At 41.3% G+C, this 27,587-nt stretch overlaps 2 protein-coding genes across 4 annotated transcripts in view; one reads left to right on the forward strand and one right to left on the reverse strand.

Annotated features, from left to right (window-relative positions):
* PPIC (peptidylprolyl isomerase C) overlaps positions 1-27,587 on the forward strand; it is a 206,533-nt gene that overhangs the window by 175,648 nt on the left and 3,298 nt on the right. Inside the window, exons 2-4 of the mRNA XM_050795564.1 lie at positions 14,641-14,841; positions 24,423-24,536; positions 25,277-25,370. Coding sequence (XP_050651521.1) covers positions 14,725-14,841; positions 24,423-24,536; positions 25,277-25,370 — 325 coding nt within the window. The 5' untranslated portion in view covers positions 14,641-14,724. The remainder of the gene's footprint in view (positions 1-14,640; positions 14,842-24,422; positions 24,537-25,276; positions 25,371-27,587) is intronic.
* The window catches only part of SNX24 (sorting nexin 24), a 193,649-nt gene continuing 191,427 nt past the window's right edge, over positions 25,366-27,587 (reverse strand). For all 3 annotated transcript variants that reach the window (XM_050795565.1, XM_050795568.1, XM_050795569.1), the window contains one exon: positions 25,366-27,574. In XM_050795565.1, coding sequence (XP_050651522.1) covers positions 27,553-27,574 — 22 coding nt within the window. In that variant the 3' untranslated portion in view covers positions 25,366-27,552. The remainder of the gene's footprint in view (positions 27,575-27,587) is intronic.

Below are 27,587 nucleotides of genomic sequence, written 5' to 3' on the forward strand. Positions count from 1 at the left end.
AAAAGATCATTCACCGTGATCAAGTGGGATTCATCCCAGGGATGCAAGAATGGTTCCACGTATATAAATCAATAAATGTAATACAGTTACAGAATCAAGGACAAAACCGTATGATCATTTCAATAGATGCAGAAAAAGCATTCAATACAATTCAACGTTACTTCATGATAAAAATTCTCAACAAACTGGGTATGGAAGGAACATACCTCAAAACAATGAAGGCCATTACGGAAAAACTCTCAGCTAACGGCATACTGAATGGGGAAAAAGCGAAAGCCTTTCCTAGGCAAGCATTCCTACTTTCACCACTTTTATTCAACATATTGCTATAAATCCTAGACAGAGCAATTATGCAAGAGAAATAAAGGGTATCCAAATTGGAAAAGAAAAATTCAAATTATCTTTGTTTGCAGATGACATGATCTTATATTTGGAAAAATCTAAAGACTCCACCCAGCAAGTTTTAGAGCTGATAAAAAATATTCAGGCCAGGCACAGTGGCTCATGGCTGTAATCCCAGCACTTTGGGAGGCCAAGGCAGGGGGATCACTTGAGATCAGTAGTTCGAGACCAGCCTGGCCAAAGGAAACCCCATCTCTACTAAAAATACAAAAATTAGCTGGGCATGGTGGTGGGTGCCTGTAATCTCACCTTCTCTGGAGAATTGCTTGAACCTGGGAGGTAGAGGTTGTAGTGAGCCAAGGTCTCACCACTGCACTCCAGGCTGGGTGACAGGGTGAGACTCTGTCAATCCCAGCTTCTCTGGAAGCTGAGGCAGGAGAATCGCTTGAACCCAGGAGGTGGAGGTTGCAGTTAGCCAGTACTGTACCACTGCACTCCAATCTGGGTGGCAGAGTGAGACTCCGTCTCACAAAAACAACAACAAAAAAGAAATTCAGTAAAGTTTCAGGATACAAAATCAACATACAAAAATCAGTAGCATTTATGTATGCCAACAGTGTATGTAAGTCAAAAGAAAGCAATGAAGAAAGCAGCCCCATTTACAATAGCTACAAAAAAATACCTATGAATAAATTAAACCAAAGTGAAAGATATCTGTAAGGAAAACTATAAAATACTGATGAAAAAATTGAAAAGAACACAATAAAATGGAAAGATATTCCATGCTCATGGGTTGGAAGAATTAATATTGTTAAAATGTCTATGCTACCCAAAGCAATCTACACATTCAATGCAATCCATATCAAAATATCAATGACATTCTTCACAGAAATAGAAAAAAAATTCTAAAATTCACATAGAACCACAAAAGACCTCAAACAGCCAGAGCAACCATAAGCAAAGAGAACAAAGCTGGAGGCATCACACTACCTGACTTCAAAATATACCACCATAGTAATTGTGATGGTTAATATTAAGTGTCAACTTGATTGGATTGAAGGATGCAAAGTATTGTTCCTGGGTGTGTCTGATGGTTAATATTAAGTGTCAACTTGATTGGATTGAAGGATGCAAAGTATTGTTCCTGGGTGTGTCTGTGAGGGTGCTGCCAAAGGAGATTAACATTTGAGTCAGTGTGGACTGGGAGAGGCAGACCCACCTTCAATCTGGGTGGGCACCATCTAATCAACAGCCAGCGTGGCTAGAATAAAGCAGACTTGCTGAGTCTTCCAGGCTTCATCTTTCTCCTGTGCTGGATGCTTCCTGTCCCCAAATATCAGACTCTAACTTCTTCAGCTTTTAGACTCTTGGACTTATACCACTGGTTTGTCAGGGGCTCTCCGGCCTTTGGCCACAGACTGAAGGTTGCACTGTCAGTTTCCCTTCTTTTGAGGTTTTGGGACTTGGACTGGGCCACCACGGGCTTCCTTGCTCCTCAACTTGTAGACAGTTTATCATGAGACTTTACTTTGTGATCGTGTGGTCAATTCTCCTTAATAAACTCCCTTTCATATATACTTATATCCTGTTAGTTCTGTCCCTCTAGAGAACCCTAATACAGTAATCAAACAGCATGGTTCTAGCATAAAAGCAGAAATATAGACCGTCAGAACAGAATAGAGAGCCCAGAAATAAATTTACACATTAACAACCAACTAATTTTTGACAAAGAACATATGTTAGGGAAAGAACAGGTTATTTAATAAATGGTGCTGGGAAATTGGAAAAACAAATGCAGAAGAATGACACTAGACCCTTATCTCTCATCTTCTACAAAAACCAAATCAAAATGGATTAAAGACTTAAATGTAAGACCCCAAACCATAAAACTATGGAAGAAAACATTGGATAAATGCTTTAAGACATTAACCTGGGCAAAGAAGTTTTGGATAAGACCTCAAAAAGCACAGGCAATGAAAGCAAAAATAGACAAATGGGATCACATCAAGCTAAAAAGCTTCTGTACATCAAAGGACACAACAAAGTGAAGAGATAATCTATAGAATTAGAGAAAATATTTGCAAACTATCCATATGACAAGGGATTAATAACCTGAATATTTAAGGAACCCAAACAACTGAATGGCAAAAAAACAAACCCAAGTAATCTAATTTTAAAATGGGCAAAAGATCTGAACAGACATTTCTCAAAAGAAAATATACAAATGACCAACAAGCATATGAAAAAATGCTCAGCATCACTAGTCATCAGGGCGATGCAAATCAAAACCACAATGATATATAATCTCACCCCAGTTAAAATAGCCATTACCCAGAGGGAAAGAATAGATGCTGGTGAGGATGCAGAGAGAAGGGAATGCTCATACACTCCTGGTGGGAATGTAAACTAGTACGCCTCTACGGAAAATAGTATGGAGAGTCCTCAAAAAAACTGAAAACAGAGCTACCATATGATCCAGCAATCCCACTGCTGGGTATACATCCAAAAGAAAGGAAATCAGTATATCAAATAGATATTTGCACTCCTGTATTTATTATAGCACTATTCATAATAGCCATGATGGAAAAACCTAAGTGTTCATCAATGGACAAATGGTTAAAAATGTATACATATACACAATGGAATATTATTCAGCCATAAAAAGAATGAAATTCTGTCATTTGCAGGAACATAGATGGAACTGGGGGACTTTTTTTTTTTTTTGGAGGACATTGTTAATTGAAATAACCTGGGCACAGAAAGACAAGTATCATCGCCATGTTCTGACTCATATGCACGAACTAAAAAAATTGATCTCATAATAGTTGTACAGATTTATAGGGTACATACATACAATGTGTAATGATCAAATTAGAGTAAATGGGATACCCATCACCTGAAATATTTGTCATTTCTTTGTATTGGGAACATTCCAAATCTTCTCTTCTAGCTATTTTGAAATATACAATAAATTACTGTCAGCTAGTCACACTGTTCTCTTGGACATTAGGACTTACTCCTTCTATCTAACTGTATGTTCGTACTCATTAACCTACCCCTTTCCATCTCCCCCTACCCACCTCCCACCCTTCCCAGCCTCTGGTAATCACCATTCTATGCTTTAATTCCATGAAATCAATTTTACACTGCTACTTTAGAATTCAGTTCAGAAAAATTGAAAAACTATTTCTGCAATAGTTTTAGTTGAAGGCAGGAATGTTTAGTACCCTCTTGGTGACAGAAGTAATAACTTCCTTCTTTTTTTTTAAACTGTGGCTTAAAAGTCATAACAAAATATCACCTTTATAAAGCTCTTTCCAGCCTCAAGGGTCTAGAATTCCAGGATTTCTGTGAAGCCTGAAGGGACAGTAGGGCTTTATTGGGTTCTGTTATTGAAAACTTTACAGTTTTTGAGTTTCTCTGGCATGTTTCCTCATTGAATGGAAAACGTAGAGGCTTTTCAGAATCATTCAAATGGATTTATGATGTGCCCTTGGTAGAAAGGGAGGTCGAAATCCTCCTCTGCTATTTAAAAACTTTCATTTGGGCTTATGCTTGAAAACAGGCTGACTTTGGCCCACCACTGCTGGGCAGTTCTCTGCAGGCAGCTGGAGGCAGCAGAGCCACCTGCGAAGAGAAGTGGAGAAGCCGCCTGGTACCCCTTCAGACTCCCAGGGAGGGAGGACTGCTGCCTAGTGACAGAACCAGCTCTGTGAAGTTATTTCACTCCCTGGACCTCAGCATTCTTATCTGTTAAGTGAGAGGCACTGGACTAAAGTTCTTCCTGTTCTGATATCCCTAGAAGGAGGGTGGATGGGGCATCACTGCCACATTCCTCCCTGGGCCTGGCTGGTGGCAGCAGCTGCCCTGTGCAAAGCAGCACAGAGGAGACCCTCCACGGTTTACCAGGGGCAGGTGCTGCCTGAGAACAGGTGGGGGACATCGGTGAGTGAATCGCCAACTCTTCTCCACCAAGGCTAGGATTCTTTCCACTTCTCCCTGCTACATTTTCAAATTCAATTTGTAGTTCCTGCCCATGAAAACTACTGTTTGGTGTCTACAAGATTTGGAAATCTTTTCTTTGGAACAATTTTGTTGTTACAGGAGAGATGATACTTAAATTGTTTTCAGTTCTGTAAATTTTCTTACGTTTTTCAAAAGCCTGTTTTAATTTTCTTTTAATTTGTTAATTAAAAATATTTTTTAAGAGATAGGGCCTCAGTATTTTGTCTAGGCTGGTCTCAAACTCCTGGCCTCAAGCAATTCTCCCAACTCAGCCCCCACCGTCCCTGGGATTATAGGTGTGTGCCACCGCACCTGGCTCAAAAACACGTTTTAGGCTGGGTGTGGTGGCTCATGTCTGTAATCCCAGCACTTTGGAAAATCAAGGTGAGAGGATGACTTGAGGCCAGCAGTTCAAGACCAGCCTAGTCAACAGAGTAAGACCCCTCGCTCTACAATTTAAAAACAAAACAAAACAAAAAGCCAGGCATGGTGGCACTTGCCTGTAGTCCCAACTCACAATGGCTTGAGCCGTGATCACACCACAGCATTCCAGTTTGGGTGACAGAGTGAGACCCCATTTCTGAAAAAAATATACCCAAACCTTCAAACTCATAATTCACACATCATCATGAAAGACATCCCAGAGTATTATGTTAATTGAATTCAATTAAAAAATACAAAATTGGATGAACAGAATAACCAAAACACTGAAAGGAAAAACACCAAAACATTAACAGTATTTACCTTGGGGATTGGGACTTTGAAAAGTCTCTCCTTTTAGTTTCCTGAATTTTAACATTTTTATTTCTTAAAAAAAGTTACATATAGGAAAAATAAATGTGATCAAAAATATTTGTTATGATCATCCTATACCTTGAGCTACATCTTTAAGGAGCAATGAAGAATTTTGTTTTCACTCCTAAAATAACACATTAGCTTGTGTGTATAGATTGATGTGAAAAGAGTGGCTGGCAGTTCATCTTATATTTGACTCTAATTTTATGGCCATGGATTAGCCCTGTGATAGTGAATACAGGCTAGATTTACAATACCAGTGTCTTTTCTCTCCCGGGAAAGCATATTACACGGCCACTTTAGTGCCCGGGCAACCTCAACCTGAAAGCTCAGTAGCCTTTAGATCTACCCTCAAATATGAAAAAAACAAACAAGCAAGCAACAACAAAACACAGAACTAGAAGAGAAGGAATGTTTTGTTGCAATTTCAAATATGTACTTTATCAGCTTGCTTTCTTGAGCCATGCTCTTGACCAGAAATCCTAGGAGTGACTAGCTTATCAGTTGATGGAGGAAAGATATTCAAGGAGAAATCCACACAGACACTGTTAGCCAGTGGCCAGTGCCGAACACACAAAATGATAAGAATGTCAATGTTTAAAAGGGCTGGGACTTTTTGAAACAGAGAAGTATATGGACTTTATCAATGTGATGTTTTAACGAGGAGATAGAGGCCACCATTTTGCTTTGCCACACTTTTTCTTTTCTAGGGGCAGGGATATTTGTTTCAGAGGATACTAATTGTATCTCAAGTTGCAGTCAAGAAAAATTATTTCCTAGAATACTGTTGCTATCGCAACTGGACTCAGAATTGGATATTTTTGTAAAACAATAATACTGGAAGTATTTTACTATCACATAAAAATACTAATAATTTGAATTTTCCCAAATTTCCAACTTGTAAAGAAAAATCATTCAGATAATTTCTTTTAACAAATGACATAGGAGTGTTTAAAGTGAAATTTCTCTTCTCTACAATAGTAGGGTTTTCTCAACACAATAAGTCATTACCAATATAAAAGAATCAATTTGTATTTTACCTTTTAAGTTAAACATAATATATAGCATGATTCAGTCCCAGAAACATGTTCTGAAGTAGATAAATCTGCTCATAGTAACGTCACAAATGTTCCTTTGACTTTCAATTTATTATTTCAACTGTCTCTGGTGAGGGCATTTCATATGCTTATAAATCTCTTCAGTTTCTTTTTGTGTTTTAGTGCTTCATGTTAATGGACTCCGTAACTGTTACATAAAACACATCTATCAGCAAAGGTTTAGGAACAAACATTTATATCAAGACTGTTTAAAAGTTGGCAGCCTTGGTGAATAGTAAATAACAGTGAATAGGACAGAACATAAATACACAGATCAATTTAATAACAGATTTTCTCCAAAGGATTAGAAACAGGGTTGTCTGAACTGTCACGGAAGACACATCTAGCACTCAGATCAATGCAGCATGAAGTAGGAATCATCAGGGTTTTACAGCATGAGATTTTTGTTCTTTTGCATTAATAAATTTACCTTAATTTTTGGAATATAATCAATCTCCTATTTCACCAGTTGCAAGAGCCATATTTACTTGTTCTCTAATTCTTGTCACTTCCTAATTATCATGCTCCATTGCAACTGTGCTTCCATGTTCTCTAAATTAACCATTTTTGACCAGTGAAGTTAGATATTTGCAAAATCTCCATCACACCTGAACTTCACAGATGCAGACACATTGAGGTTTTCGATGAACTTCAATTCCTCAGTTTTCTCAGTCTCTAACAATACCTCCCTCTCAGGACTATAGAGGATATTGTATACAAGATGCCTTGCTTAGTATTTCCCTTCTGCAATCTTTCTCTGTGGGCTGCATTCCTTAACATGGTTTTAAACCCTTCTCATGTACACATCCTACCTTTGAAATTCCTTCAGGGCATCTTCGTTTTCGTACCCCAGTGCCCAGCCTGGGTAAGTATCAGTGCTGCTGCCTCTCTTCTGGCTGATGGCTGAAGGAGCTCAGGGAGGGTGAGAACAGGGTGTCTTAATGATACCTGTCATTAAGAGTGCTGGTTGGTTTTGTCCAGGTTGGCAAATAAAAGCAAGATTCGTTTTTAATCCCTTGAAGATTTTGTCACTGCAAGTTTGGCAGGGGCAGGTCCTAAAGGAGCAGAACATTTGCCTAAGTGATTAGCTCCAGAAAAAGATGCTAGGCACATTAAAGAGAAGAACAGTATGAGAGCCCCAGTAACTTCAGCCCTGATCTCAGGTTCTAGCTAGGAGACCCTATTGCCTCCTGGGTGATCCCAGGTGACTGTACACTTCCCTCATTCTAACATTTAAGGAAATTTCCCAAGCAAACTCATCATTCAAATAGCTAGTAATTAACAAGGGTTTAGGCATTTACTTGCTAAAAGTGAATGTAATTTAACAAAGGCATTTGTGCCAGTTCCATCTTAGTTTGAGAGGAAGGTAATATTTGACTTAACTAAGATATTATTTACATAAATGAGGGAAGAAATTAATATAGTGGACAAAAAATAAATAAAGGGTTTTATAAAAGACATTGACATGCAGCTTCGAGAGCCACATTTATTTTACAAGTATCAGAAATCTAAAACTTGCTTCTAATAAGCTAGGGGAAAAACACTAAATGTGACAAAACTGTACCCTTTGGTACTCATAAATGATTAATAAATGAAACATGAACAGTCTGTGATGAATCAAAACTACAACAAAAGAAGCAATCTACAAAAATGTTATACTGTCATTGTTTATTTTAGTATTACAAAAGATAACGGCCAGCAGATTACTAATCTTCTTATAATTCATCCATATACTGTTTGGATTTCATGTCATAGTCTCACATTTTATTTATAATTTTAATTGTACAATTTTACAATATATTACTTCAAATGTCTTCTGCATATAAAACACAGTATACAGAAATATGCATAAATGAAAGTAATTGGGCTGGGCATGGTGGCTCACGCCTGTAATCCCAGCACTTCGGGAGGCTGAAGCAGGTGAATCACCTGAGGTCAGCCATTCAAGACCAGCGTGGCCAACATGGCGAAACCCCATCTCTACTAAAAATACAAAAATTAGCCCAGTGTGGTGGGAGGTACCTGTAATTGCAGCTACTTGGGAGGCTGAGGCAGGAGAATCACTTGAACCTGGGAGGCGGAAATTGAAGTGAGCCGAGATCTGCCACTGCACTCCAGGCATGGGGTGACAGAGTGAGACTCCATCTCCAAAAAAAAGAAAGAAAGTAATTGTACGAGGGTAGTGAGATTGATTATAATTGACTTTTCAAGAACTAATGACTGGGAATTTTCCAAACTTGGTAAAGAGTCAGAAATCCTGAGTCCCAAGTAGGATAAGTAAAAAGAAATCTACATATAAGCAAATTCTAATAAAAATTCTAATAAAACTGCTTTAAAATCAAAATATAGAAAGATAAATGTTAAAATCATTCAGATTTTAAAAAACAAATCACTTTCAAAAGATTTTAAAAAACAAATCGCTAGCAACAATTAGACTAATAGTGGATTTTCCAACAGAAATAATGGAAGCTAAAAGTCAAAGGAAGTAACATATTGATACTACTGAAATAAAATAATTTTATACTGGGCAAAAATATCCTTCAGGAACAAAGTCAAGTAAAGACATTTTCAGGCAAATAAAAATAAAATAATTTGTCGCCAGCAGACTAGCAGTTAAGGAAATACCAAATGTACTTCTTCAGGCAGAAAGAAAATGACCACATAAATAAATCTGAAATGCAAGTAGTAATGAAGAGCAATGAAAATGTAAATATGTGGATAAATCTAAGTGTATATAACTATATTAAACAATAATAATTGTGTGTCATTGGGGTAAAATAAAATACATGACAACAAAGGCATGAAATTCTTGAGAAGGGAAAAGGAGGTAAGTGTCCTGAGCTTTTTACATTACTCAGAAAGAGGGTAAAGGTAACAAGTAACAGTAGGCTTTAAGGAATCAAGAATATATACTGTAATCTCTAGTATAACTACTGAAAGAATAACAAAAGAATGTATAACGGACCAATCCAGTGGAGGGAGAACACAGGATATTAAAATCTGTCCCATTGAGTTAGAATAATGCAAAAAAGGAGAGAAAGGGGAACATAATATAGGGTACTAATAGCAAGAAAATATTATTCAGACTTTAGATTTAAACCCAAACATGTCAACAGGCTACATATTCAAGACAAAGTTTATGAAACTCCATTTAAAAACCAATTTATGCTATTTACAAAAGATATATTAAAACATAAGAACAGAAAGAGTGGAAATAGAATCTTTTTTTTTGAGACAGAGTCTCGCTCTGTAGCCCAGGCTGGAGTGCAGTGGCCGGATCTCAGCTCACTGCAAGCTCCGCCTCCCGAGTTTACACCATTCTCCTGCCTCAGCCTCCTGAGTAGCTGGGACTACAGGTGCCTGCCACCTCACCCAGCTAGTTTTTTGTATTTTTTAGTTGAGACGGGGTTTCACCATGTTAGCCAGGATGGTCTCGATCTCCTGACCTCGTGATCTGGATAGAATCTTATAAAAAAAAAAATCCATGCATTCAGTAACCGTGATGTTAAATTAATATCAGACTTTAAGGCAAAACACATTATTAGAAATAGAAGAATGATACTACATAATGATAATTAATCAAAAGATAATTTTAGATGTGTTTTCATTCAATAGAGTCTCAAAAAATATATAAAGAAACATATAAAGAAAAAATTTATAGAACTACAAGGAGAAATAGACAAACTAGAGTCACAATGAAATTGATTTTTAACACACTTCTCTCAGTAACTCTTATAACAAGCAGATAAAAGTAAGGAGAGAGATATGAATTGGTCTAATGAACACATATGTAGACTACTATAACGAGGGCAGAATCAAATAAATTGTTCAGATCCTATGTGATAATGCAAGTCTCTACATATTTTAAAAGAATGAAATAACACAGAATATGTTCTCTGACCACAATACAACTAAGTTAGAAATCACTGACAAAAGGATTTTTTTAAAATCATGTTTGGAAATAAAGTACTATACCTTTATATAACACATGGGTCAAAAAAGAAATAAAAATGTAAGTTGGAAAATACTTTCAAAGAATAATGAAAATATGACATATCAAAACTTTCAAGAAGTGCAAGGGGAACTTTATCATTTTAACTGTACATAGAGTACTATGTAAAAAAAGAAGGGCTTTAAAAATGGATGAGTTAAGAGTCTATCCAAGAAGATAGAAAAACAACAGTAAATTAAACTCAAAGCAGAAGGAAGGAAATAATAAAGTTAGAACATAAATTAATAAGATAAAATATATTGGATTCATCCGTTTCCTTGGTGAAACTGTACAAGGAAAACAAGAAAAGAAACAACCAATGTCAGGAATGAAAAAGAAGACATTACTACAGGTCCTGCAGACCTACAATGTCATTAAAAATGTTTTAAACAACTTTATAAAACTATATTTTAAAATATAAATAAAATGGATATATTCCTTGAAAAATACTTCAAGTAAAGGTTGGACAGAATAGAGAATTTGAATAATCCTTCAACTATTTAAAAAATTAAATATATAATTTAGAATGTTACAATAAAGAAAATTCCAGGCCCAGATGGTTTCTAACAAACATTCAAGGAAGACATGGTAATCTTACACAAACCCTTTAAGAGTAGGGGAAAAAACAGCTACACATTTGCCAATTCATATTAAGAGGCCAGAATAACTCTAATATAAAAACTGAGATGAAATTCCAATAAAGGAAAATTTCAGGCTAGTCTCATTCAAGAATTTAGATGCAAATATCCTGAAAATAAGATTAGCAGATTTACCCACTAATACTGAAATGACATGTGGGTGACCAACTCAGTCTCAACTGGACAGCCAGAGCCACATTTTACCCACTCTTTTTTTTTCCTGAACTTCAGAAGAGAGTCTATATTCAGTTTTTGGTAACTTTGTTAATAAACCAATATTACCAAACCACATCTAGTAATATATAAAAAGGATAATCCATGTTGGACACATTCCAGAATGTAAGCCTGGGTTACAATTTGAAAATCAATGCAATTCATCACATTAATAGAGTAAGAGAATCACATAATTATTTCAGTTGATTTCAATAGATGATGTTAATAAAATTTAAATCAAATATATGCTAAAAACTCTCAGCAAACTAGGACTAGAAAGGAATTTTCTGAATCTGAAAAAAGATATCCCCCAAAAGGACCTTCAGCAAATATCATACTTAATGGTGAAACATTGAAAGCTTTCCCCCTGACACTGGGACCAAGACAAGGTGTATGAGCCTCCTAGGGCTGCTGTAACAAAGTACCACAAACTGGGTTACTTCAAACAAGAGAAATGCATTGTCTCACAGTTCTGGAAGCTACCAGCTGAGATCAAGGTGTTGGGAGGGCCATGCTCTCTTTGAAGGCCCTAGGGGCAAATCCTTCCTTGCCTCTTCTTAGTTTCTGGGGGTTGCCAGCAATCTTTGGCATCCCTTGTCTTGTAGATACAGCACTCCAATCTCCGCCTCCATCCTCATATGTTGTTCTTCTCTGTGCATGTGTCTGTATCTGTTCTCTTTTTATGAGGACACAAGTCATATTAGAGTAGGGCAAACCCTACTCCAGTATGATCTCATCTTAACTTGATTACGCCTGCAAAGGCAGTCCAAATAAAGTCACATTCACAGACGCCGGGGTTTAGGACTTCAATATACCTTTTTGGAGGATAATTCAGCCTACAATACAAGGACTCCCACTGTTGCCACTTCCTTTTGTACTGCAGGTCCCAGCCAGTGTAAAAAGGCCAAAATAAGAAATACAAAATGTAAAGATTAGAAAAGAAGAAATAAAACTGTCATTATTCATGGATGACATAATTGTCTATGGAGAAAATCCTAAACAATTCACAGATAAATTATTAGAATATGGTTAAAAAGGTTGGTATATACAAGGTTAATACATAAAATTAATTTTACTACAATACATGACAATAGCATAAAAAACCATACATGTAGAAATCAAACTAATAAAATACGTGTAAGATCTCTGGGCAGAAAGCTATAAAATCTTATTGGGAGAAACTAAAGAAGACTTAAATATGCTATGTTCATGAATTAGAAGACTCAATATTGTAAATTTGCCAAGTCTTAAATGGTCTACAGATGCAGTGCAATCCCCATCAAAATCTCAGCGTGTGGAAACTGACAGGATGATTCTCAAGTTATATGGACATGGAAAAGCTGAAGAACAGTCAAGAATTTGTTGAATAAAGCTAAAAGGGTATGTATTACTGAATATGAAGAGTTATTATAAAGCTATTTTAATGAAGACAATGTAGTATTGGCACAAAGACAGACAAACAGGCCAATGGGACAGATAGGGTGCCGACAAACACACCTATGCATACATGGGCACTTGCTCGATGACAGAAGAACACTATGGAGTGGTGAGTTAAAGGGGAGACTTTTCAATAAACTGTACTGACATAAATGAATATTCTTATGAAAAAAATGAATTTTCTCCCTACCTTGTATTAGCCACCAAAAGTTATATGCAAAAATATAGATGAATTTCACAAATATTTAAGCAAAAAGAAATACATACAGTAATACTCTCTTTAAATAAAGTTAAAACAAAATTAAACTATAGTGCAAGAAAAGTCAGGATTGCAGTTAATTTGGGCAAAAAAAAAGTGTTCGTAACTGGCAGAAGGTACAAGAGGAGTTTCTAGGGAGCTAGGAAAGATTTCATTTCTTTGCCTAGAGGGTGAGATGGCGGTAGCATAAAAAGTAGTTGGACAGATTCATTCATTCAACAAATAATTATTGAGAAATCACTATATATCAGGTATTGCACTAGATCTGGGTCATCAAAGGGGAATAAATATAGGCCTGATCCCTGCTCTGGCCGTGCTTACCTCTGATAGCAGACAGACAAAAACAATTAATGAATACAGATAAATATACACAATCACCTCACAGTCACCTCATAGGGTAAGTGCTCTGAGAGATACCCTTGTCTTGCTACCCAAGGGGGACCCTTTCCTCATTGGGGGTGGGGATGAAGAGGAAAGCCATTAGGTCTTTCACTGGACTGAATCATAAAAATAGCTCAGAATTGCATTTCTCCTTTTCCTTACCCCAAAAAAGTAGTGGTTACTCCTTTTATCTCTAATGGTTCCAATGTCATTTTAGATCTACACTTAGTTATACCTAGGAATCCCATCTGACACTTAGAAATTCCATCTGTTAATCTGAGGAAAATCTTGGCTTGAAAGTAATGGCACCAGTCCCTTAAAATGGCACCTATGTGCGAATACCACTAATTTTTAGATAATTTTAGGGCTGTTACTCTAAAATAAAAAAGTTCTTTTGAAATTCTAATTAAAAAAGCAATGAGTTTTAAAATAACCCTTTCCATGTTATAAAATACTTCTATGCTCATTGTAGAACAGCTGGGAAATCAGAAAACTGCAAAAAAAATTTTTTTTAAACCCTCAAAAATCCATAATTCTATCAATAGGTATCAATTCTATCTATAGCTACAGTAAACGTTATGATACGTCTCTTTCAATATTTAAATGCCTTGAAATATTTATTTTCACGGTTGAGATCAGAATTTCTATGTGGTTTTGTAACCCGAGTTTTCCATCTAAAAAATATAAGAACTTATTTCCTCAGTCATTAATCTTCCTAAACATAATTCTTAAGTTTGTAAAAATTCCATCCTACAGATATACCTAAAAGTCAGTTTATTTACTTTGTTTCCCCAGGAAAGAATCCTACATGACCATGGTTCTGGGCCCGTGTAAGTGCTGCCTTGTGAACAGTGTAGACAAGATCACAGAATCATCCTCCAAGTACTTAAAGCCAATGTAAAAGTTTTTCCAAGGCAAAGCTGGACTGTGAATCCAGCAATTTCCAGTGTTCCCCAGATGTGAATCATCTCAGTGAGAGGCCATTATTCGAGTGCAACAGGGCTTCCCGCGTCCAGCGGTGTCAAAGTTCTGCTAAGCGTCCGAAGCCTTGCAAAAGGTTCCGATGGGCCATTGGAACTCAGCGGCCCCGGCGGAGGCTGCTCCCAGGACGGCAGCAATCAGACCGGGACCGGCCGCAGAGTTCCCAGTCCCGCGGAGCGCTAGCTGCCGGGCGGACGCGGAGGCCCGAGAGTCCTAGTCCTCCTGTTCAGGTTTAATCCGCGCCTACGCGGTAAATTTCACGAGGTGCTCCCAGCGTAGCCCGCCGCGCCCTGCTCCGCGCCTGGCCATCCGGGCTCCCTCCCGGCCCTGTCGCTCTCCGCACCCGCCTTAGGCGCAGCAGCCGAGCCCTGGCTGCGCCCTCTGGGCGCGCTCCTCCGAGTCCAAAGTTCGGGTCGCGAGTCTGAACTTGGGAGGAACGCGCCCCGGGTCCCCGCCCTTCCCGGACTGCCCCATCCCCATCCCCCGCAACTGGGAGCGCGCAGGCGCAGCCGGCCGGGAGTCCCGTCAGCGGTCCCGGAGCCAGTGGCCGCGCCCGTGCCGGTAGCGCCGCTGCCACCGCTCACCATGGGCCCGGGTCCTCGGCTGCTGCTACCTCTCTTGCTTTGCGTGGGGCTCGGCGCGCTTGTGTCTTCTTCGGGGGCCGGGGGCTTCCGCAAGCGAGGCCCCTCTGTGACAGCCAAGGTGACCGAGAGCGGCGGGCAGCAACTTCCCCTGTTGCGGGCGGGGCCCTGGGGGCGCTTTGGATACTGGGACCTCGGTGTCAGGGCGGGCGAGGAGGAGGCTTCCCGGGCTCAGGGGGACTGGAGGCGGCCGCCGGGCTGGGTGGGAGGGGGCTGCTCGCGTGCGGGGAGGCCGGCGCTCCCAGGGAGACCCTGGGGGAGCTGGGCTGAGGCCAGCCTGCCCCCGCCGCAGGCTGCTTGGACTTCTTGTCCCGGGTCGGTGGTCCGAGGTGATCAGCTTGTGGGTAGGAGAGGCTTCCGGAACCGGCTGGCCAGTTCTCCAGGAAGGAGACTGCCCAAGTACTTCCTTCGGCGTGGCCTGGGCTCGGGAGCGGAGCGAGAGGAATGCGGTGGGGACGGGACCCGCAAAGGAGAGGCACTCGGAGTCCAGGGCTTGCAGCCGCCCGCCCGCCGCGTGGTCTCCACTGTGGCCGCGGTGGCTTCGGGCAGGCGTTAAAGCGCCTCGTTCAGATGAGAGACTACCCTCCGCCTCTTTTGGGGAACCGTCGTCCTCTCCCGGGAAGGGGAGGTGCGCCTTCAACTTCGGCGGGCAGGTGGCCCCGGCTGTGGGCTACGCCAGGCCGGGCGAAGGCGGCACCTGTAGACCTGGGGCGGCCTCCACGGCGGGGGACGGGGGCGGAGGGCTGCCACAAAGTGCGTCTTTAAGGCTTCCTCGTGCTTAACTCCACTTCAGTTCTTTTTTCAGCATATTTAACCAAGGGTAGACGATAATGGGAGAGTGCAGGGAGACGGAGGGGATAATTTGGTGCCCGTGATCACCACTTCTAGAAAACCCACTGGCCATAGTGTCTTGGAAACTGAAGCCGGAGGGGCGGGCTGCAGCTGAAAGTGGTCTTCATCAGTCTGGGGTTTGTCAGTGGAAACGATACTAATCAGGGACTAGAATACTTACATGCTCTACAGCAGGCGCCACCTGAGGACCGGGAAGACTAGGGGTGGGGAGGAGGAGGTCCAGCTCAGCATCTGGTGTCGCAGAAAGGCCATGCCACGCTGTGGGCGGGGTTGATAAACAGCCTGATGGTTTTGAGAAGCTCTGATCTTACTCCCAGCCTCTTGATCTTGTAGGCGTATCTAACTTTGGGAAATGATTTGTGCAAGGCCACAGAGCTGAATAGGGTCTCTGGAGATAAAGCCATAAACATAAAATTCGCACAATTATGAAATGTTAGAGGAAATAAACTTCAATATACGTTGGGTGACATTTTAAAATATCTGAAAAATGAGAAAAACCAGCACAGGGAAGAGTTAGGAGGCAAAGGGAACTGCATGTGCGTAGGTCGTCCAACAGGAAAGCCCTCCCTGCATTCAGAGGATGTGGAGAGGATGGTGTGGCTTCAGCACAGCATGAGAGGTGACTTGAGATGAGGTTGGAGGCGTGAGCAGCAGCGGGATCACACAGGGCCTTAGAGGCTGCAGGTAGGCGTGCGGGTATTGAGACAATTTTTCTTAAAATTTGAAGTCTTATTCTGCAGTCAGAGCCACTGAAGGGTTTTAAGCATAAGAATGGCATGATTTCGACTGGGCGCGGTGGCTCACGCCTGTAATCCCAGCACTTTGGGAGGCCGAGGTGGGTGGATCACGAATGTCAGGAGTTCAAGAATGGCATGATCTCAGTATATACTCTTGAGAAATTTATGTGGTCACTCAGTGGAGAGTGAACTGGGAGGTCATTCAGGGCACCATGCCAGAGTCCAGATGGTGGCTTGGATTAGGGTGGTAATCATTGAAATGGGGAGCAAGGAAAGGACTTGAAACAGATTTTGGAGGGATAACTAACAGGAGTTGCTGATGGTTTAGAAAGTGGGGTGAGGGAGAGGGAATAGGAGGAATAGGTTTGCCAAATAAGATACAGGAAGCCCAGTTAGATGTGAATTTCAGATTAACAGTGAATAAATGTTTTTAGTGTAAGTACATCCCCTGTAATATTTGGGAACAAGTTTCACCTGGGAAACTTTTTAAACCTGCTGATGCAGAGACCCGCCGCAGAGCAAGTCAATCACAATCTGTATGGGTGGGGCTCAGTATCCTATCGTTTAGAAGCTTTCGGTGATTCTGATGTGCAGGCAGCATGGGCTGGGAACCACTGGAAGATGGAGCCAAGAGGGGAGGAAGCTGGTGGCTGCAGAAGGGGAAGGGTTTGAGCATCCTAAACCCTTGTCGGTGACACTGTCACTAAGGGAGAGTTTGCATGTACCCTACTCTCAGAATTGTTACTTAACATGTCATTTTTTCCCCCTACCGAATTTGTCATTAAGTTCTGAAAGCTAATTGTGTAGGTGCGTCTTAAACAAATCTGCTCTGTGAAATTACTTTTTCATGAACTTCTAAAGACAACTGAATCTATTGGGAAATGATGTTCAAAATAATTTCTCTGAGTGCAGGCAAGTACATTAATTGGCCATTGCTCTAGTGTATTGTTTTCCCCAGCAGTGTTTTTGTTTACCTGTGGTTTCATTTAAAAATAAGAATCTGTAAATAAGAGAGGTGTGAGGTGCTATTCTGCCCACACGGCCCATTAGTGGCATTAACTTCGTCCACACATCCTACTGCTTGGCCAGCCTGGCAGCTTCCTGCCCCAGCCATAGAGGCTCAGGTGGGGGCTCTGGCTCATTGGACTCCAAATCCACAGAATTACATTTGCTGACCTATATTTTTGAACTAATGCCATGGGATCTGTGCAGGATCCGGCATCAGGAGTGTGTGAAATAATGCCACCATCCTTCCAGCTGTACACATATTACAGCTTGCAAGCACATTAGCATGTAGTGGCCAGGAGGCTGTGGCTAGATGGCCTTGGACAAGTTATCTAGTGTCCACAGCTCCGTTTCCTCCTCTGTCAAATGGAGATAGAAATCATCCCTACCTGGGAGGGCTTTGCGCATTAGATGAGGTAAAGCAGATGTCTTAGTCCATTTGTGTTGCTATAAAAGAATACTTGAGGCTGGGCAATTTATGAAGAAAAAAGGTTTATTTAGCTCACGATTCTGTCAGGTGGAAGATTCAAGATTCGGCATCTGGTGACAGCCTCAGACTGCTTCCACTCGTGGCGGAAGATGGTAGGGAACAGGCATGTGCAGATCACGTGGTGAGAGAGGAAGCTGAGGGGTGTGGTGTCAGCTTCCTTTTAAAACCAGTTCTCATGGGAACTAACAAAGTGAGAACCCACTCAATTCTGAGATGGCACCAAGCCATTCATGAGGGATCTACGCCCATGACTCAAACACCTCACATTAGGCCCCACCTCCAACATTGGGATCAAACATCTAAACCATAGCAGCAGGTAAAGCACATAGTCCATAGTCCCTGATTGCAGAAGTCACTTGTTAGTGTTATTTGTGTTTATCTTCTGAATCCTAGTGTGACAGCACAGACATGAATCATTTATTTTACAGATGAAGAAAGGAAGTTCAGAGTTTAATTTGCTGAAGGTTCCATGGCCATTGAGTAGTGGAGTTGCATTTGAGAACAATTTCTTCCACATCACAGCTCATGTACTGGGTGTGTTCCCTAGTTACTTTGGAAATGGAATCAGGATTAATTCCACAGGGGTTTGGGCCAGGCTGTGTGAGTGCCTCCTCCCTTTTCCTCTACCGCCTCCCACCTCCAATGCTGTGTAATTTCCAAATGACTTTCAAGGGCAGCCTTGAGGGAAAAAACAAGTGACTGAGGTGCCCACCCCCAAAGTCTAGCATGGAATCCAATATCACCTTTCCCAGGAAGCCCACACTGATCTCCACAGATAATCAGCACCCCTTACCATGACACCTCATCTGTACTTATCTTATAAAATCGGACTTCTCATTATATTATAGCATTCATGTATGTGTTTTCTGTTGGACTGAAGCTCCTTGAAGGTAGGAGCTTTGTAGCCCCAGCCCACCCCTGGCCCAGCACTGGGCCTTGTTCCCAGAGGCACTCAGCAACATCGAAGATGAATCTAGTGGTGAGAGGGTTTAGAGTGAGAGCGTTTGCTGGCAGCTGTCTCACCTCCTGTCTAGGAATGTGTGTGCCCAGGTTCTCCTTGAGTATCATTTGACATTGAACCATTTAACATTTGACTGCCTCCTTCTGCTGACCTTTAGCTGGCCCCCAGGGAGCTCAAAACACTGTTTCTGCTCCTTAGGGTCTCCCTGGCTAAACTGGGAGAGCCCTATTAACAAAAACCAGTTTAGCGAGAGGCAGCCTTGAAACCTGGGCTCTCACACACATAGTCGGGAAATCTTGGTAAATCACGTAACCGCCCTCATTCCACTTTTCTGATTTGTAAATTAGTGATAATAGTTCCTGTCCCACCTTTCCCAGGTGTGGTGAGGATTAATTATATAAGATGATGTGGGTTACCCACACTGAGACCACCACTAAGTCATGTTTGTTTCCTTCCCTCTTCCTTCCTGCTCCTCCTCCAGTTTCTGCCCCTTTGTTTAAACGCCTCTCCTGGCTGGGCGCTGTGGCTCATGCCTGTAATCCCAGCACTTTGGGAGGCCAAGGTGGGCAGATCACTTAAGGTCAGGAGTTCAAGACCCAGCCTGGCCAATATGGTGAAACCGTCTCTACTAAAAATACAAAAAGTAGCCGGGTGTGGTGGTGCACACCTGTAATCCCAGCTACTCAGGAGGCTGAGGCACAAGAGTCACTTGAACCTGGGAGACAGGGGTTGCAGTGAGCCAAGATTGTGCCACTGCACTCCAGCCTGGGTGACAGAATGAGATTCGGTCTGAGTAAATAAGTAAATAAATAAATGTCTTTTCTGTCTCCCTCATACATTCCTTCCTTCACCACCCCAGTGCAGACCATTATGACCTTATTCTTGAACTGGTGTAAAAGCCTGCAGATTCTCTTTCTCTCCCCATATGAGTAACATTCACAGAGCCTCGCTTGACCCTATTCTTTCTCTTCTCTCTGTTGCCTAACAAAACTCATGCTTAGGCCGGCATCTCTCCTCTGCTTTCTGGAACTGGTGGGCAGCTTCTTTCCTGGCCCCCCACCCACTCTAACCCCTAGTTGTGGTCAGAAGGGCAGCTTTGCTTCTCTGCACACAGGCTACATTTCCTGCCTAGATGCATTGGTTCCAGAAAGAAGTCTGCCAGACAGGGCTCACCCCCATCCTTGTTTGGGGAGATGACTCCCCTCCTCCCAGGCCTGCCTCCCTTCAAGCCTTCCTCCTTAGCCTCACTGTTCCTGCAGGCCTAGGTGTACAGTGTTTGGGGGGCATTTGTCACACACTGCCCTGTACTGTGGTTATGGGTTTGCCTATCCTATCTCTTTATTTTAAACTGCCTTAGGATAGGGACTCTCTTACACAGTTTGTGCCTTCACATTGCCTTTTACGTAACCTTGCATAAATACTTGTTGACAAAATAAGATTTGATTTTATCCTTTCCATTAGAGTTGGGAAAACCTGCTGTGTGTGCTCATGCTCACTCATGAAGCTGAAGGATATTTTGATTTGGGGAAAAAATTATAATAATACATGTGCTAGGCTATGTGTAAAAAAATGTGATTTTTGCTGAAGAGTTATGTTGGGTGACAGGTACTTTTTGTTCATCTGCTCATGTTGCTCTCCCAGATCTTACTCCCTTCCTTCCTAAACATTCACAGGTTTTGTTTTCTCTTCTTTATTTTAAAAGTCCTATTCAACATAGTGTTGGAAGTTCTAGCCAGGGCAATCAGGCAGGAGAAAGAAATAAAGGATATTCGATTAGGAAAAGATCAAGTCAAATTGTCCCTGTTTGCAGATGACATGATTGTATATTTAGAAAACTCCAGCGTCTCAGCCCAAAATCTCCTTAAGCTGATAAGCAACTTCAGCAAAGTCTCAGGATACAAAATCAATGTGCAAAAATCACAAGCATTCTTATACACCAATAAAAGACAAACAGAGAGCCAAATCATGAGTGAACTCCCATTCACAGTTGCTTCAAAGAGAATAAAATACCTAGGAATCCAACTTACAAGGGATGTGAAGGACCTCTTCAAGGAGAACTACAAACTACTGCTCAACGAAATAAAAGAGGACACAAACAAATGGAAGAACATTGCATGCTCATGGATAGGAAGAATCAATATCGTGGAAATGGCCATACTGGCCCAAGGTAACGTATAGATTCAATGCCATCCCCATTAAGCTACCAATGATTTTCTTCACAGAATTGGAAAAAACTACTTTAAAGTTCATATGGAACCAAAAAAGAGCCTGCATTGCCAAGACAATCCTAAGCCAAAAGAACAAAGCTGGAGGCATCACGCTACCTGACTTCAAACTATACTACAAGGCTACAGTAACCAAAACAGCATGATACTGGTACCAAAACAGAGACGTAGACCAATGGAACAGAACAGAGCCCTGATAAATAATACCACACATCTACAACCATCTGATCTTTGACAAACCAGACAAAAACAAGAAATGGGGAAAGGATTTCCTATTTAATAAATGGGTGCTGGAAAAACTGGCTAGCCATATGTAGAAAGCTGAACTGGATCCCTTTCTTACACGTTTTTTTTTTTTTTGTTTTTTTTTGTTTTGTTTTGTTTTGTTTTGTTTTTGAGACAGAGTCTCACTCTGTCGCCCAGGCTGGAGTCCAGTGGCCGGATATCAGCTCATTGCAAGCTCCACCTCCCGGGTTTACGCCATTCTCCTGCCTCAGCCTCCCGAGTAGCTGGGACTACAGGCACCCGCCACCTCGCCCGGCTAGTTTTTTGTATTTTTTAGTAGAGACGGGGTTTCACCGGGTTAGCCAGGATGGTCTCGATCTCCTGACCTTGTGATCCACCCGTCTTGGCCTCCCAAAGTGCTGGGATTACAGGCTTGAGCCACTGTGCCCGGCCTCCTTACACGTTATAAAAAATTAATTCAAGATGGATTAAAGACTTAAATGTTAGACCTAAAACCACAAAAACCCTAGAAGAAAACCTAGGCAATACCATTCAGGACATAGGCATGGGCAAGGACTTCATGACTAAAATACCAAAAGCAATGGCAACAAAAGCCAAAATTGACAAATGGGATCTAATTAAACTAAAGAGCTTCTGCACAGCAAAAGAAACTACCATCAAAGTGAACAGGCAACCTACAGAATGGGAGAAAATTTCTGCAATCTACCCATCTGACAAAGGGCTAATACCCAGAATCTACAAAGAACTTAAACAAATTTACAAGAAAAAAACAATCCCATCAAAGAGTGGGCAAAGGATATGAACAGACCTTCTCAAAAGAAGACATTTATGCAGCCAACAGACACATGAAAAAATGCTCATCATCACTGGTCATCAGAGAAATGCAAATCAAAACTACAATGAGATACCATCTCCACACCAGTTAGACTGGTGATCATTAAAAAGTTAGGAAACAACAGATGCTGGAGAGGATGTGGAGAAATAGGAACGCTTTTACACTGTTGGTGGGAGTGTAAATTAGGTCAACCATTGTGGAAGACAGTCTAGATCCTCAAGGATCTAGATCTAGAAATACCATTTGACCCAGTGATCCCATTACTGGGTATATACCCAATTATAAATCATGCTACTATAAAGACACATGTACACGTATGTTTATTGCAGCATTATTCACATTAGGAAAGACTTGGAACCAACCCAAATGTCCATCAATGATAGATTGGATTAAGAAAATGTGGCACATATACACCATGGAATACTATGCAGCCATAAAAAAGGATGAGTTCATGTCCTTTGCAGGGACATGGATGCAGCTGGAAACCATCATTCTCAGCAAACTATTGCAAGAGCAGAAAACCAAACACCGCATGTTCTCACTCATAAGTGGGAATTGAACAATGAGATCACTTGGACACAGGAAGGGGAACATCACACCCCGGGGCCTGTTGTGGGGTGGGGACGGGGGAGGGATAACATTAGGAGATATACCTAATGTAAATGACGAGTTAATGGGTGCAGCACACCAACATGGCACATGTATACATATGTAACAAACCTGCACGTTGTGCACATGTACCCTAGAACATAAAGTATAATTAAAAAAATAAAGTCTGGAAGGCTCTTCTAGTGTGTTGTACAATGTTTCTTTAAGGTTTCATCTCTGGCTTCCTGGTGTTGCTTCATTATTGCTGGTTATTGAATTTACACCTTGGCTTGCAAATCCCTTTGGAGAAACTGCTTCTGGCAGAAGCCAGCTCTGCACTGACCAGGCTCATGGGTGTGTTGAAGCTGCCTCCTATCCCAAGCCATGCTGAATGGCACTGCTTTAATACACTGCTCCATCTCAAGGGCAGGGCCCTTCATGCATTCTCTAAAGCTCTTCTATATAAGTAATAATAAAAGTTTAGCTGCTTTGGCCATGTAAAAATTGTAAAATGCCACATGGAACACTAAATATCACATCACCCTGTGACAGACGTGCTGATGTATTGGCAGAAGCTCTTGTCTTGAGCAGAAGCTTGACAGTCTTTACTTAGTGATTTTTCTAAACTGTAAGACATCTTTTTTCCTTGACAACCCTTCTTATATTTTTTAAAGCCATCTCTTGAATGTCTTTTTTTACCCATTCAAACAGTAAATTGGTTCATATAATCTAAACGCGCTAATAGAATGCCCTTCGACTCTGTGGCCTTTTCAAGCGTTCTATGTCAGAATCATCTTAGCACAGTGATTTGTGAAGCAAAATGCATATAATGTTGTTTCAGATGAGACAGTTTAAAACAAGTCCAAGAGAACCTGTATGGTTTTACCTGCAAAAAGAGGACCCACATTCACTTCTGGCTATGTGTTTTCTTTTTTCTGTTCTGAAATATTGGGTTAGGGAAAGCAAATTCTACCTGGGTAACTTGGGAACAAAAGGACTGAATTCAGTGTCTGAGTTTACAGGGTGATGGCTTTGTCAGGACCCAAGCTTAATGTCTGCTGTCCTTTGGAAAGCTGGGGCCCTGGTGCTTTACTGTGCTTGGACATGAATGGCAGGCCTTTTGAAGGACTGCTGTGTTTCATCATTTTCATCATCTCCTGGATGGCAGACATCTGTTGAGAATTCACTGCAAATTTAGGACTGTTTGAAATTACAAAAAAAAAAAAAAATTGGATGGTTAGCCTGTTCCCTCACAATCTTTTTTTTTTTTTTTTTTTTTTTTGGTCCTGCCAAGATTAGAGAGCATTACTTTCTAAGAGAGCAACATTTTCTATTCTAATCTTCATCCATAAAGCCAGGAAATGGGAAGTAGCAGCAGTGTTTCTCTGGGGTATGGGAAGAGAAGAATTACTGAAGACTTCATTGGCCAACCCTGACAGAATTGAGTCAGCCTTTAAACTCAATACCTGGTACAGTGCCAGGCCCATGGGTGGTGTTTAATGTTTGTTGAATGAATATTTGTGAGTGAGATGCACCCACGCAATAGTTTTAAAGTACCTTTAATTGATGTCATGCTCCTTTATAAAATACTGATGGGCAGGGCTTTTGTATGTGGGTCAATTCTCAGATTTTAATTTTGGCTTACCTTATATTTGTGCTTTTCCACCTTATAACCTTCCACTTTGCCTTTCCACTGCACACAGGTTTTCTTTGATGTGAGGATTGGAGACAGAGATGTTGGCAGAATTGTGATTGGCCTCTTTGGAAAAGTTGTGCCCAAGACGGTAGAAAATTTTGTTGCTCTAGCAACAGGAGAGGTATGTCTCAGTTTTATTTCCTTTCAACTGGATCTTCTTTCTTTTAAGACAAATATAAAGATGTCTTCTGAGAAAATAAGTATTCAGTTAGTATCTCAGATGAACCTTACCACATTTGACTTTATTTTCCAATAAAATATGTATTATCTGGGCACTCAGTGACCTTAGGCTTCTGGAAATTCGGAGAAAATAATCATCAAGTGAAAATAAGGGGCCGGGCGAGGTGGCTCACGCCTGTAATCTCAGCACTTTGGGAGGCCGAGGCAGGCAGATCACGAGGTCAGGAGATCGAGACCGTCCTGGCTAACATGGTGAAACCTCGTCTCTACTAAAAATAAAAAATAAAAAAAAATTAGCCGGGCGTGGTGGCAGGTGCCTGTAGTCCCAGCTACTCGGGAGGCTGAGGCAGGAGAATGGCTTGAACCCTAGGGGCAGAGCTTGCAGTGAGCCGAGATTGTGCCACTGCACTCCAGCCTGGGCGAAACAGACTCCTTCTCAAAAAAAAAGAAAAGAAAATATGGTTTGCTCTCTTTTAACTTATTCACATTAATACTTTACTTACATATTTATTTTTTGGTCAGCTAATGATAAATTTCTCTCAGTAAACCATAGCTGGGACATAATCAAGTTCTGCAGACATTTTATTTAATTTTCTCAGTTTGTCCTTTCTAGATCAACACTGAGTTTATCTTTCAGTATGGCCTCTGTTACTTGTTATTCAACTGAAATAATCTCTTTAGAAAGGATATGGATATAAAGGAAGCAAGTTTCATCGTGTCATCAAGGATTTCATGATTCAAGGAGGTGACATCACCGCTGGAGATGGCACTGGGGGTAATGTCTTTGCATTTTTTCCTTTCCCATTTACCAAACCGAAACCTAAGATTAAGCCAGTATATGAACCCAGTCCACTGAAATCCAGAGCTAAGGAACACAGTTGTAAAGACGACTCTACCTCTTTAAGAAGCATGGAGTTTGGGGGACTCATCTCTAGCAGCATCTCGACAGGTATGAGGGAGGCGTCCTCATTTTAAGCAGGATTGTTTTGGTGTTTATTGTCTTTCCATAATCGAGCTGTATTCATTTTGCAGTTATTAAAATACCAGACTACTAGTCAGTAGCCATACAGAAAAATATCTTCCGTAGGAAGGAAAAGGTGTGGAACGTGAAGCTGCATTCCCCTGGGATGGCAGCGCGCTACAGAGGTGGGCATTGCAGGTAGAAAACGGGCCTCACACCAGGAGGGTGAGACTAGAGTTAGCAGCAGGGTCACAGTGCACTTTCTTCCTTCTTTCAAAATCTTTCATCATATTGACAAAAAACAAAACCAAAAAACAAGTCCAAGAGAACTTTTAAGGTTTAACCTGCAAAAAAGTGACTCACACTCTTGGCTCTGTGTTTTCTTTTTTCTGTTCTAAAATGATGGGTTGGAGAAAGCAAATTCTACTTAGGTAACTTGGGAACAGGAGGACTGAATCCAGTGTCTGAGTTTACAGGGTGGTGGCTTTGTCAGGACCCAAGCTTACTATTTGCTGTCCTTTGGACAAAGCTGGGAACTAATAATGTTTTAAAGTTAAAGTAATAGCTGAGTTGTCAGAATTGTAATGCGAACTGACTCTTATAAACAAAGTTGGAGTTCAATAAAGTAGAAATAGTTAAATTTAGAGAGTTTCAAATCTCCTTCGGCTTATTGTTTCTCATTGAGGATTATAGCTATCCAGCTCCATACACTGTTTTCTCTTAAAAGTATAGTGAGTTCTTTTCTTGAACATACACTATATATGTAACTCCAAAGAGTTTAAATTTACTTTAGATTTAAGATTTTTAATTCAACAAATACTGGTTTGGGTGGATATTTGTTGTCTATTTTTAAAGCAACAGGACATTTTCAAGCACTATTTCTAATTTTATGTTTATTGCAATGGTTCATTTATAACAAAAAAAATGACTGCTATTAGGTGCTTTGATTTGCCAGGCACTTTGTGAAGATTATTTTTAGTTCTTACAAAAGTGCTGAGAGGTATGGGAATGTAGACTGGAGTGGAGGAAGGCATTTAGGTTACCCCAGGCAATGGGATTTGCTGAGGATGCTTGTGGATCTCACTGGAAAACCCTGCAGCGCTGGTGCCCGTGCCCGTGCCCTTGGTGCTGGCATCTCACCTTCCTGCCATAGGAATGGTGCCGCCAGGAATGGTGACTGAGCTTCACTCTGCCCTCTTCTCTGCTACCTTTTTTTTTCTCACTACTTTCCCCGCCCAGTGTGTGTCTTGCCTTAAAATTCTCTGAATTTTGGAGACGATGTTTTGGGCAATTTAAATATAGCCTAGACCCTTCTGTAGGAGCACTCTCCTACAAGGCCACTTCAAGTGTCACTGACCAACCAGTTATAAATTGCTTGGCTTATATCCACTTCTGGGCTTTTTTTTTTTTTTTTTCTTTTGAGACACAGTCTCACTCTGTCACCCAGGCTGAAGTGCAATGGCATGATCTTGGCTCATTACAACCTCTGCCTCCCAGGTTCAAGCGATTCTCCTGCCTCAACCTCCCAAGTAGCTGGGATTGCAGGCACCCACCACCAAGCCTGGCTGATTTTTTTTGTATTTTTAGTAGAGACGGGGTTTCACCATGTTAGCCAGGATGGTCTCGGTCTCCTAATGTTGTGATCCACCCGCCTCGGCCTCCCAAAGTGCTGGGATTACAGTCATGAGCCACTGCTCCCAGCCTACTTCTGGGTTTTCTAACTGAATCAGAATTTTGAAGTTGGCAACTGACAGATAAGGGGCCCTGCAGAAGGGGAGATGGGCCTGGCAGACCCTTGAGGTGTTGGAGGATGGTCAGATCCTTCTCATGGTTTGTGGATAAAGGTCTTCCACTCTGCCTGCTGCTTTGCTAGAACTCCAGACCTCCTGCCTTGCTTTGGTTCTCCTGTTCAAGGCTGACCACTGGGTGCTCCCAATTGCCATCATCCTCTGGGTCCTGATGGGTCCTGAAGTTGCTGGGACCAACAACTTCCAGATCAGCTGCTATTGTTCTTGGTGCTGAGGCAAGAAA

This window comes from Macaca thibetana, chromosome 6 (assembly GCF_024542745.1).
Source record: "Macaca thibetana thibetana isolate TM-01 chromosome 6, ASM2454274v1, whole genome shotgun sequence".
Classification (NCBI taxonomy): Eukaryota; Metazoa; Chordata; class Mammalia; order Primates; family Cercopithecidae; genus Macaca; species Macaca thibetana.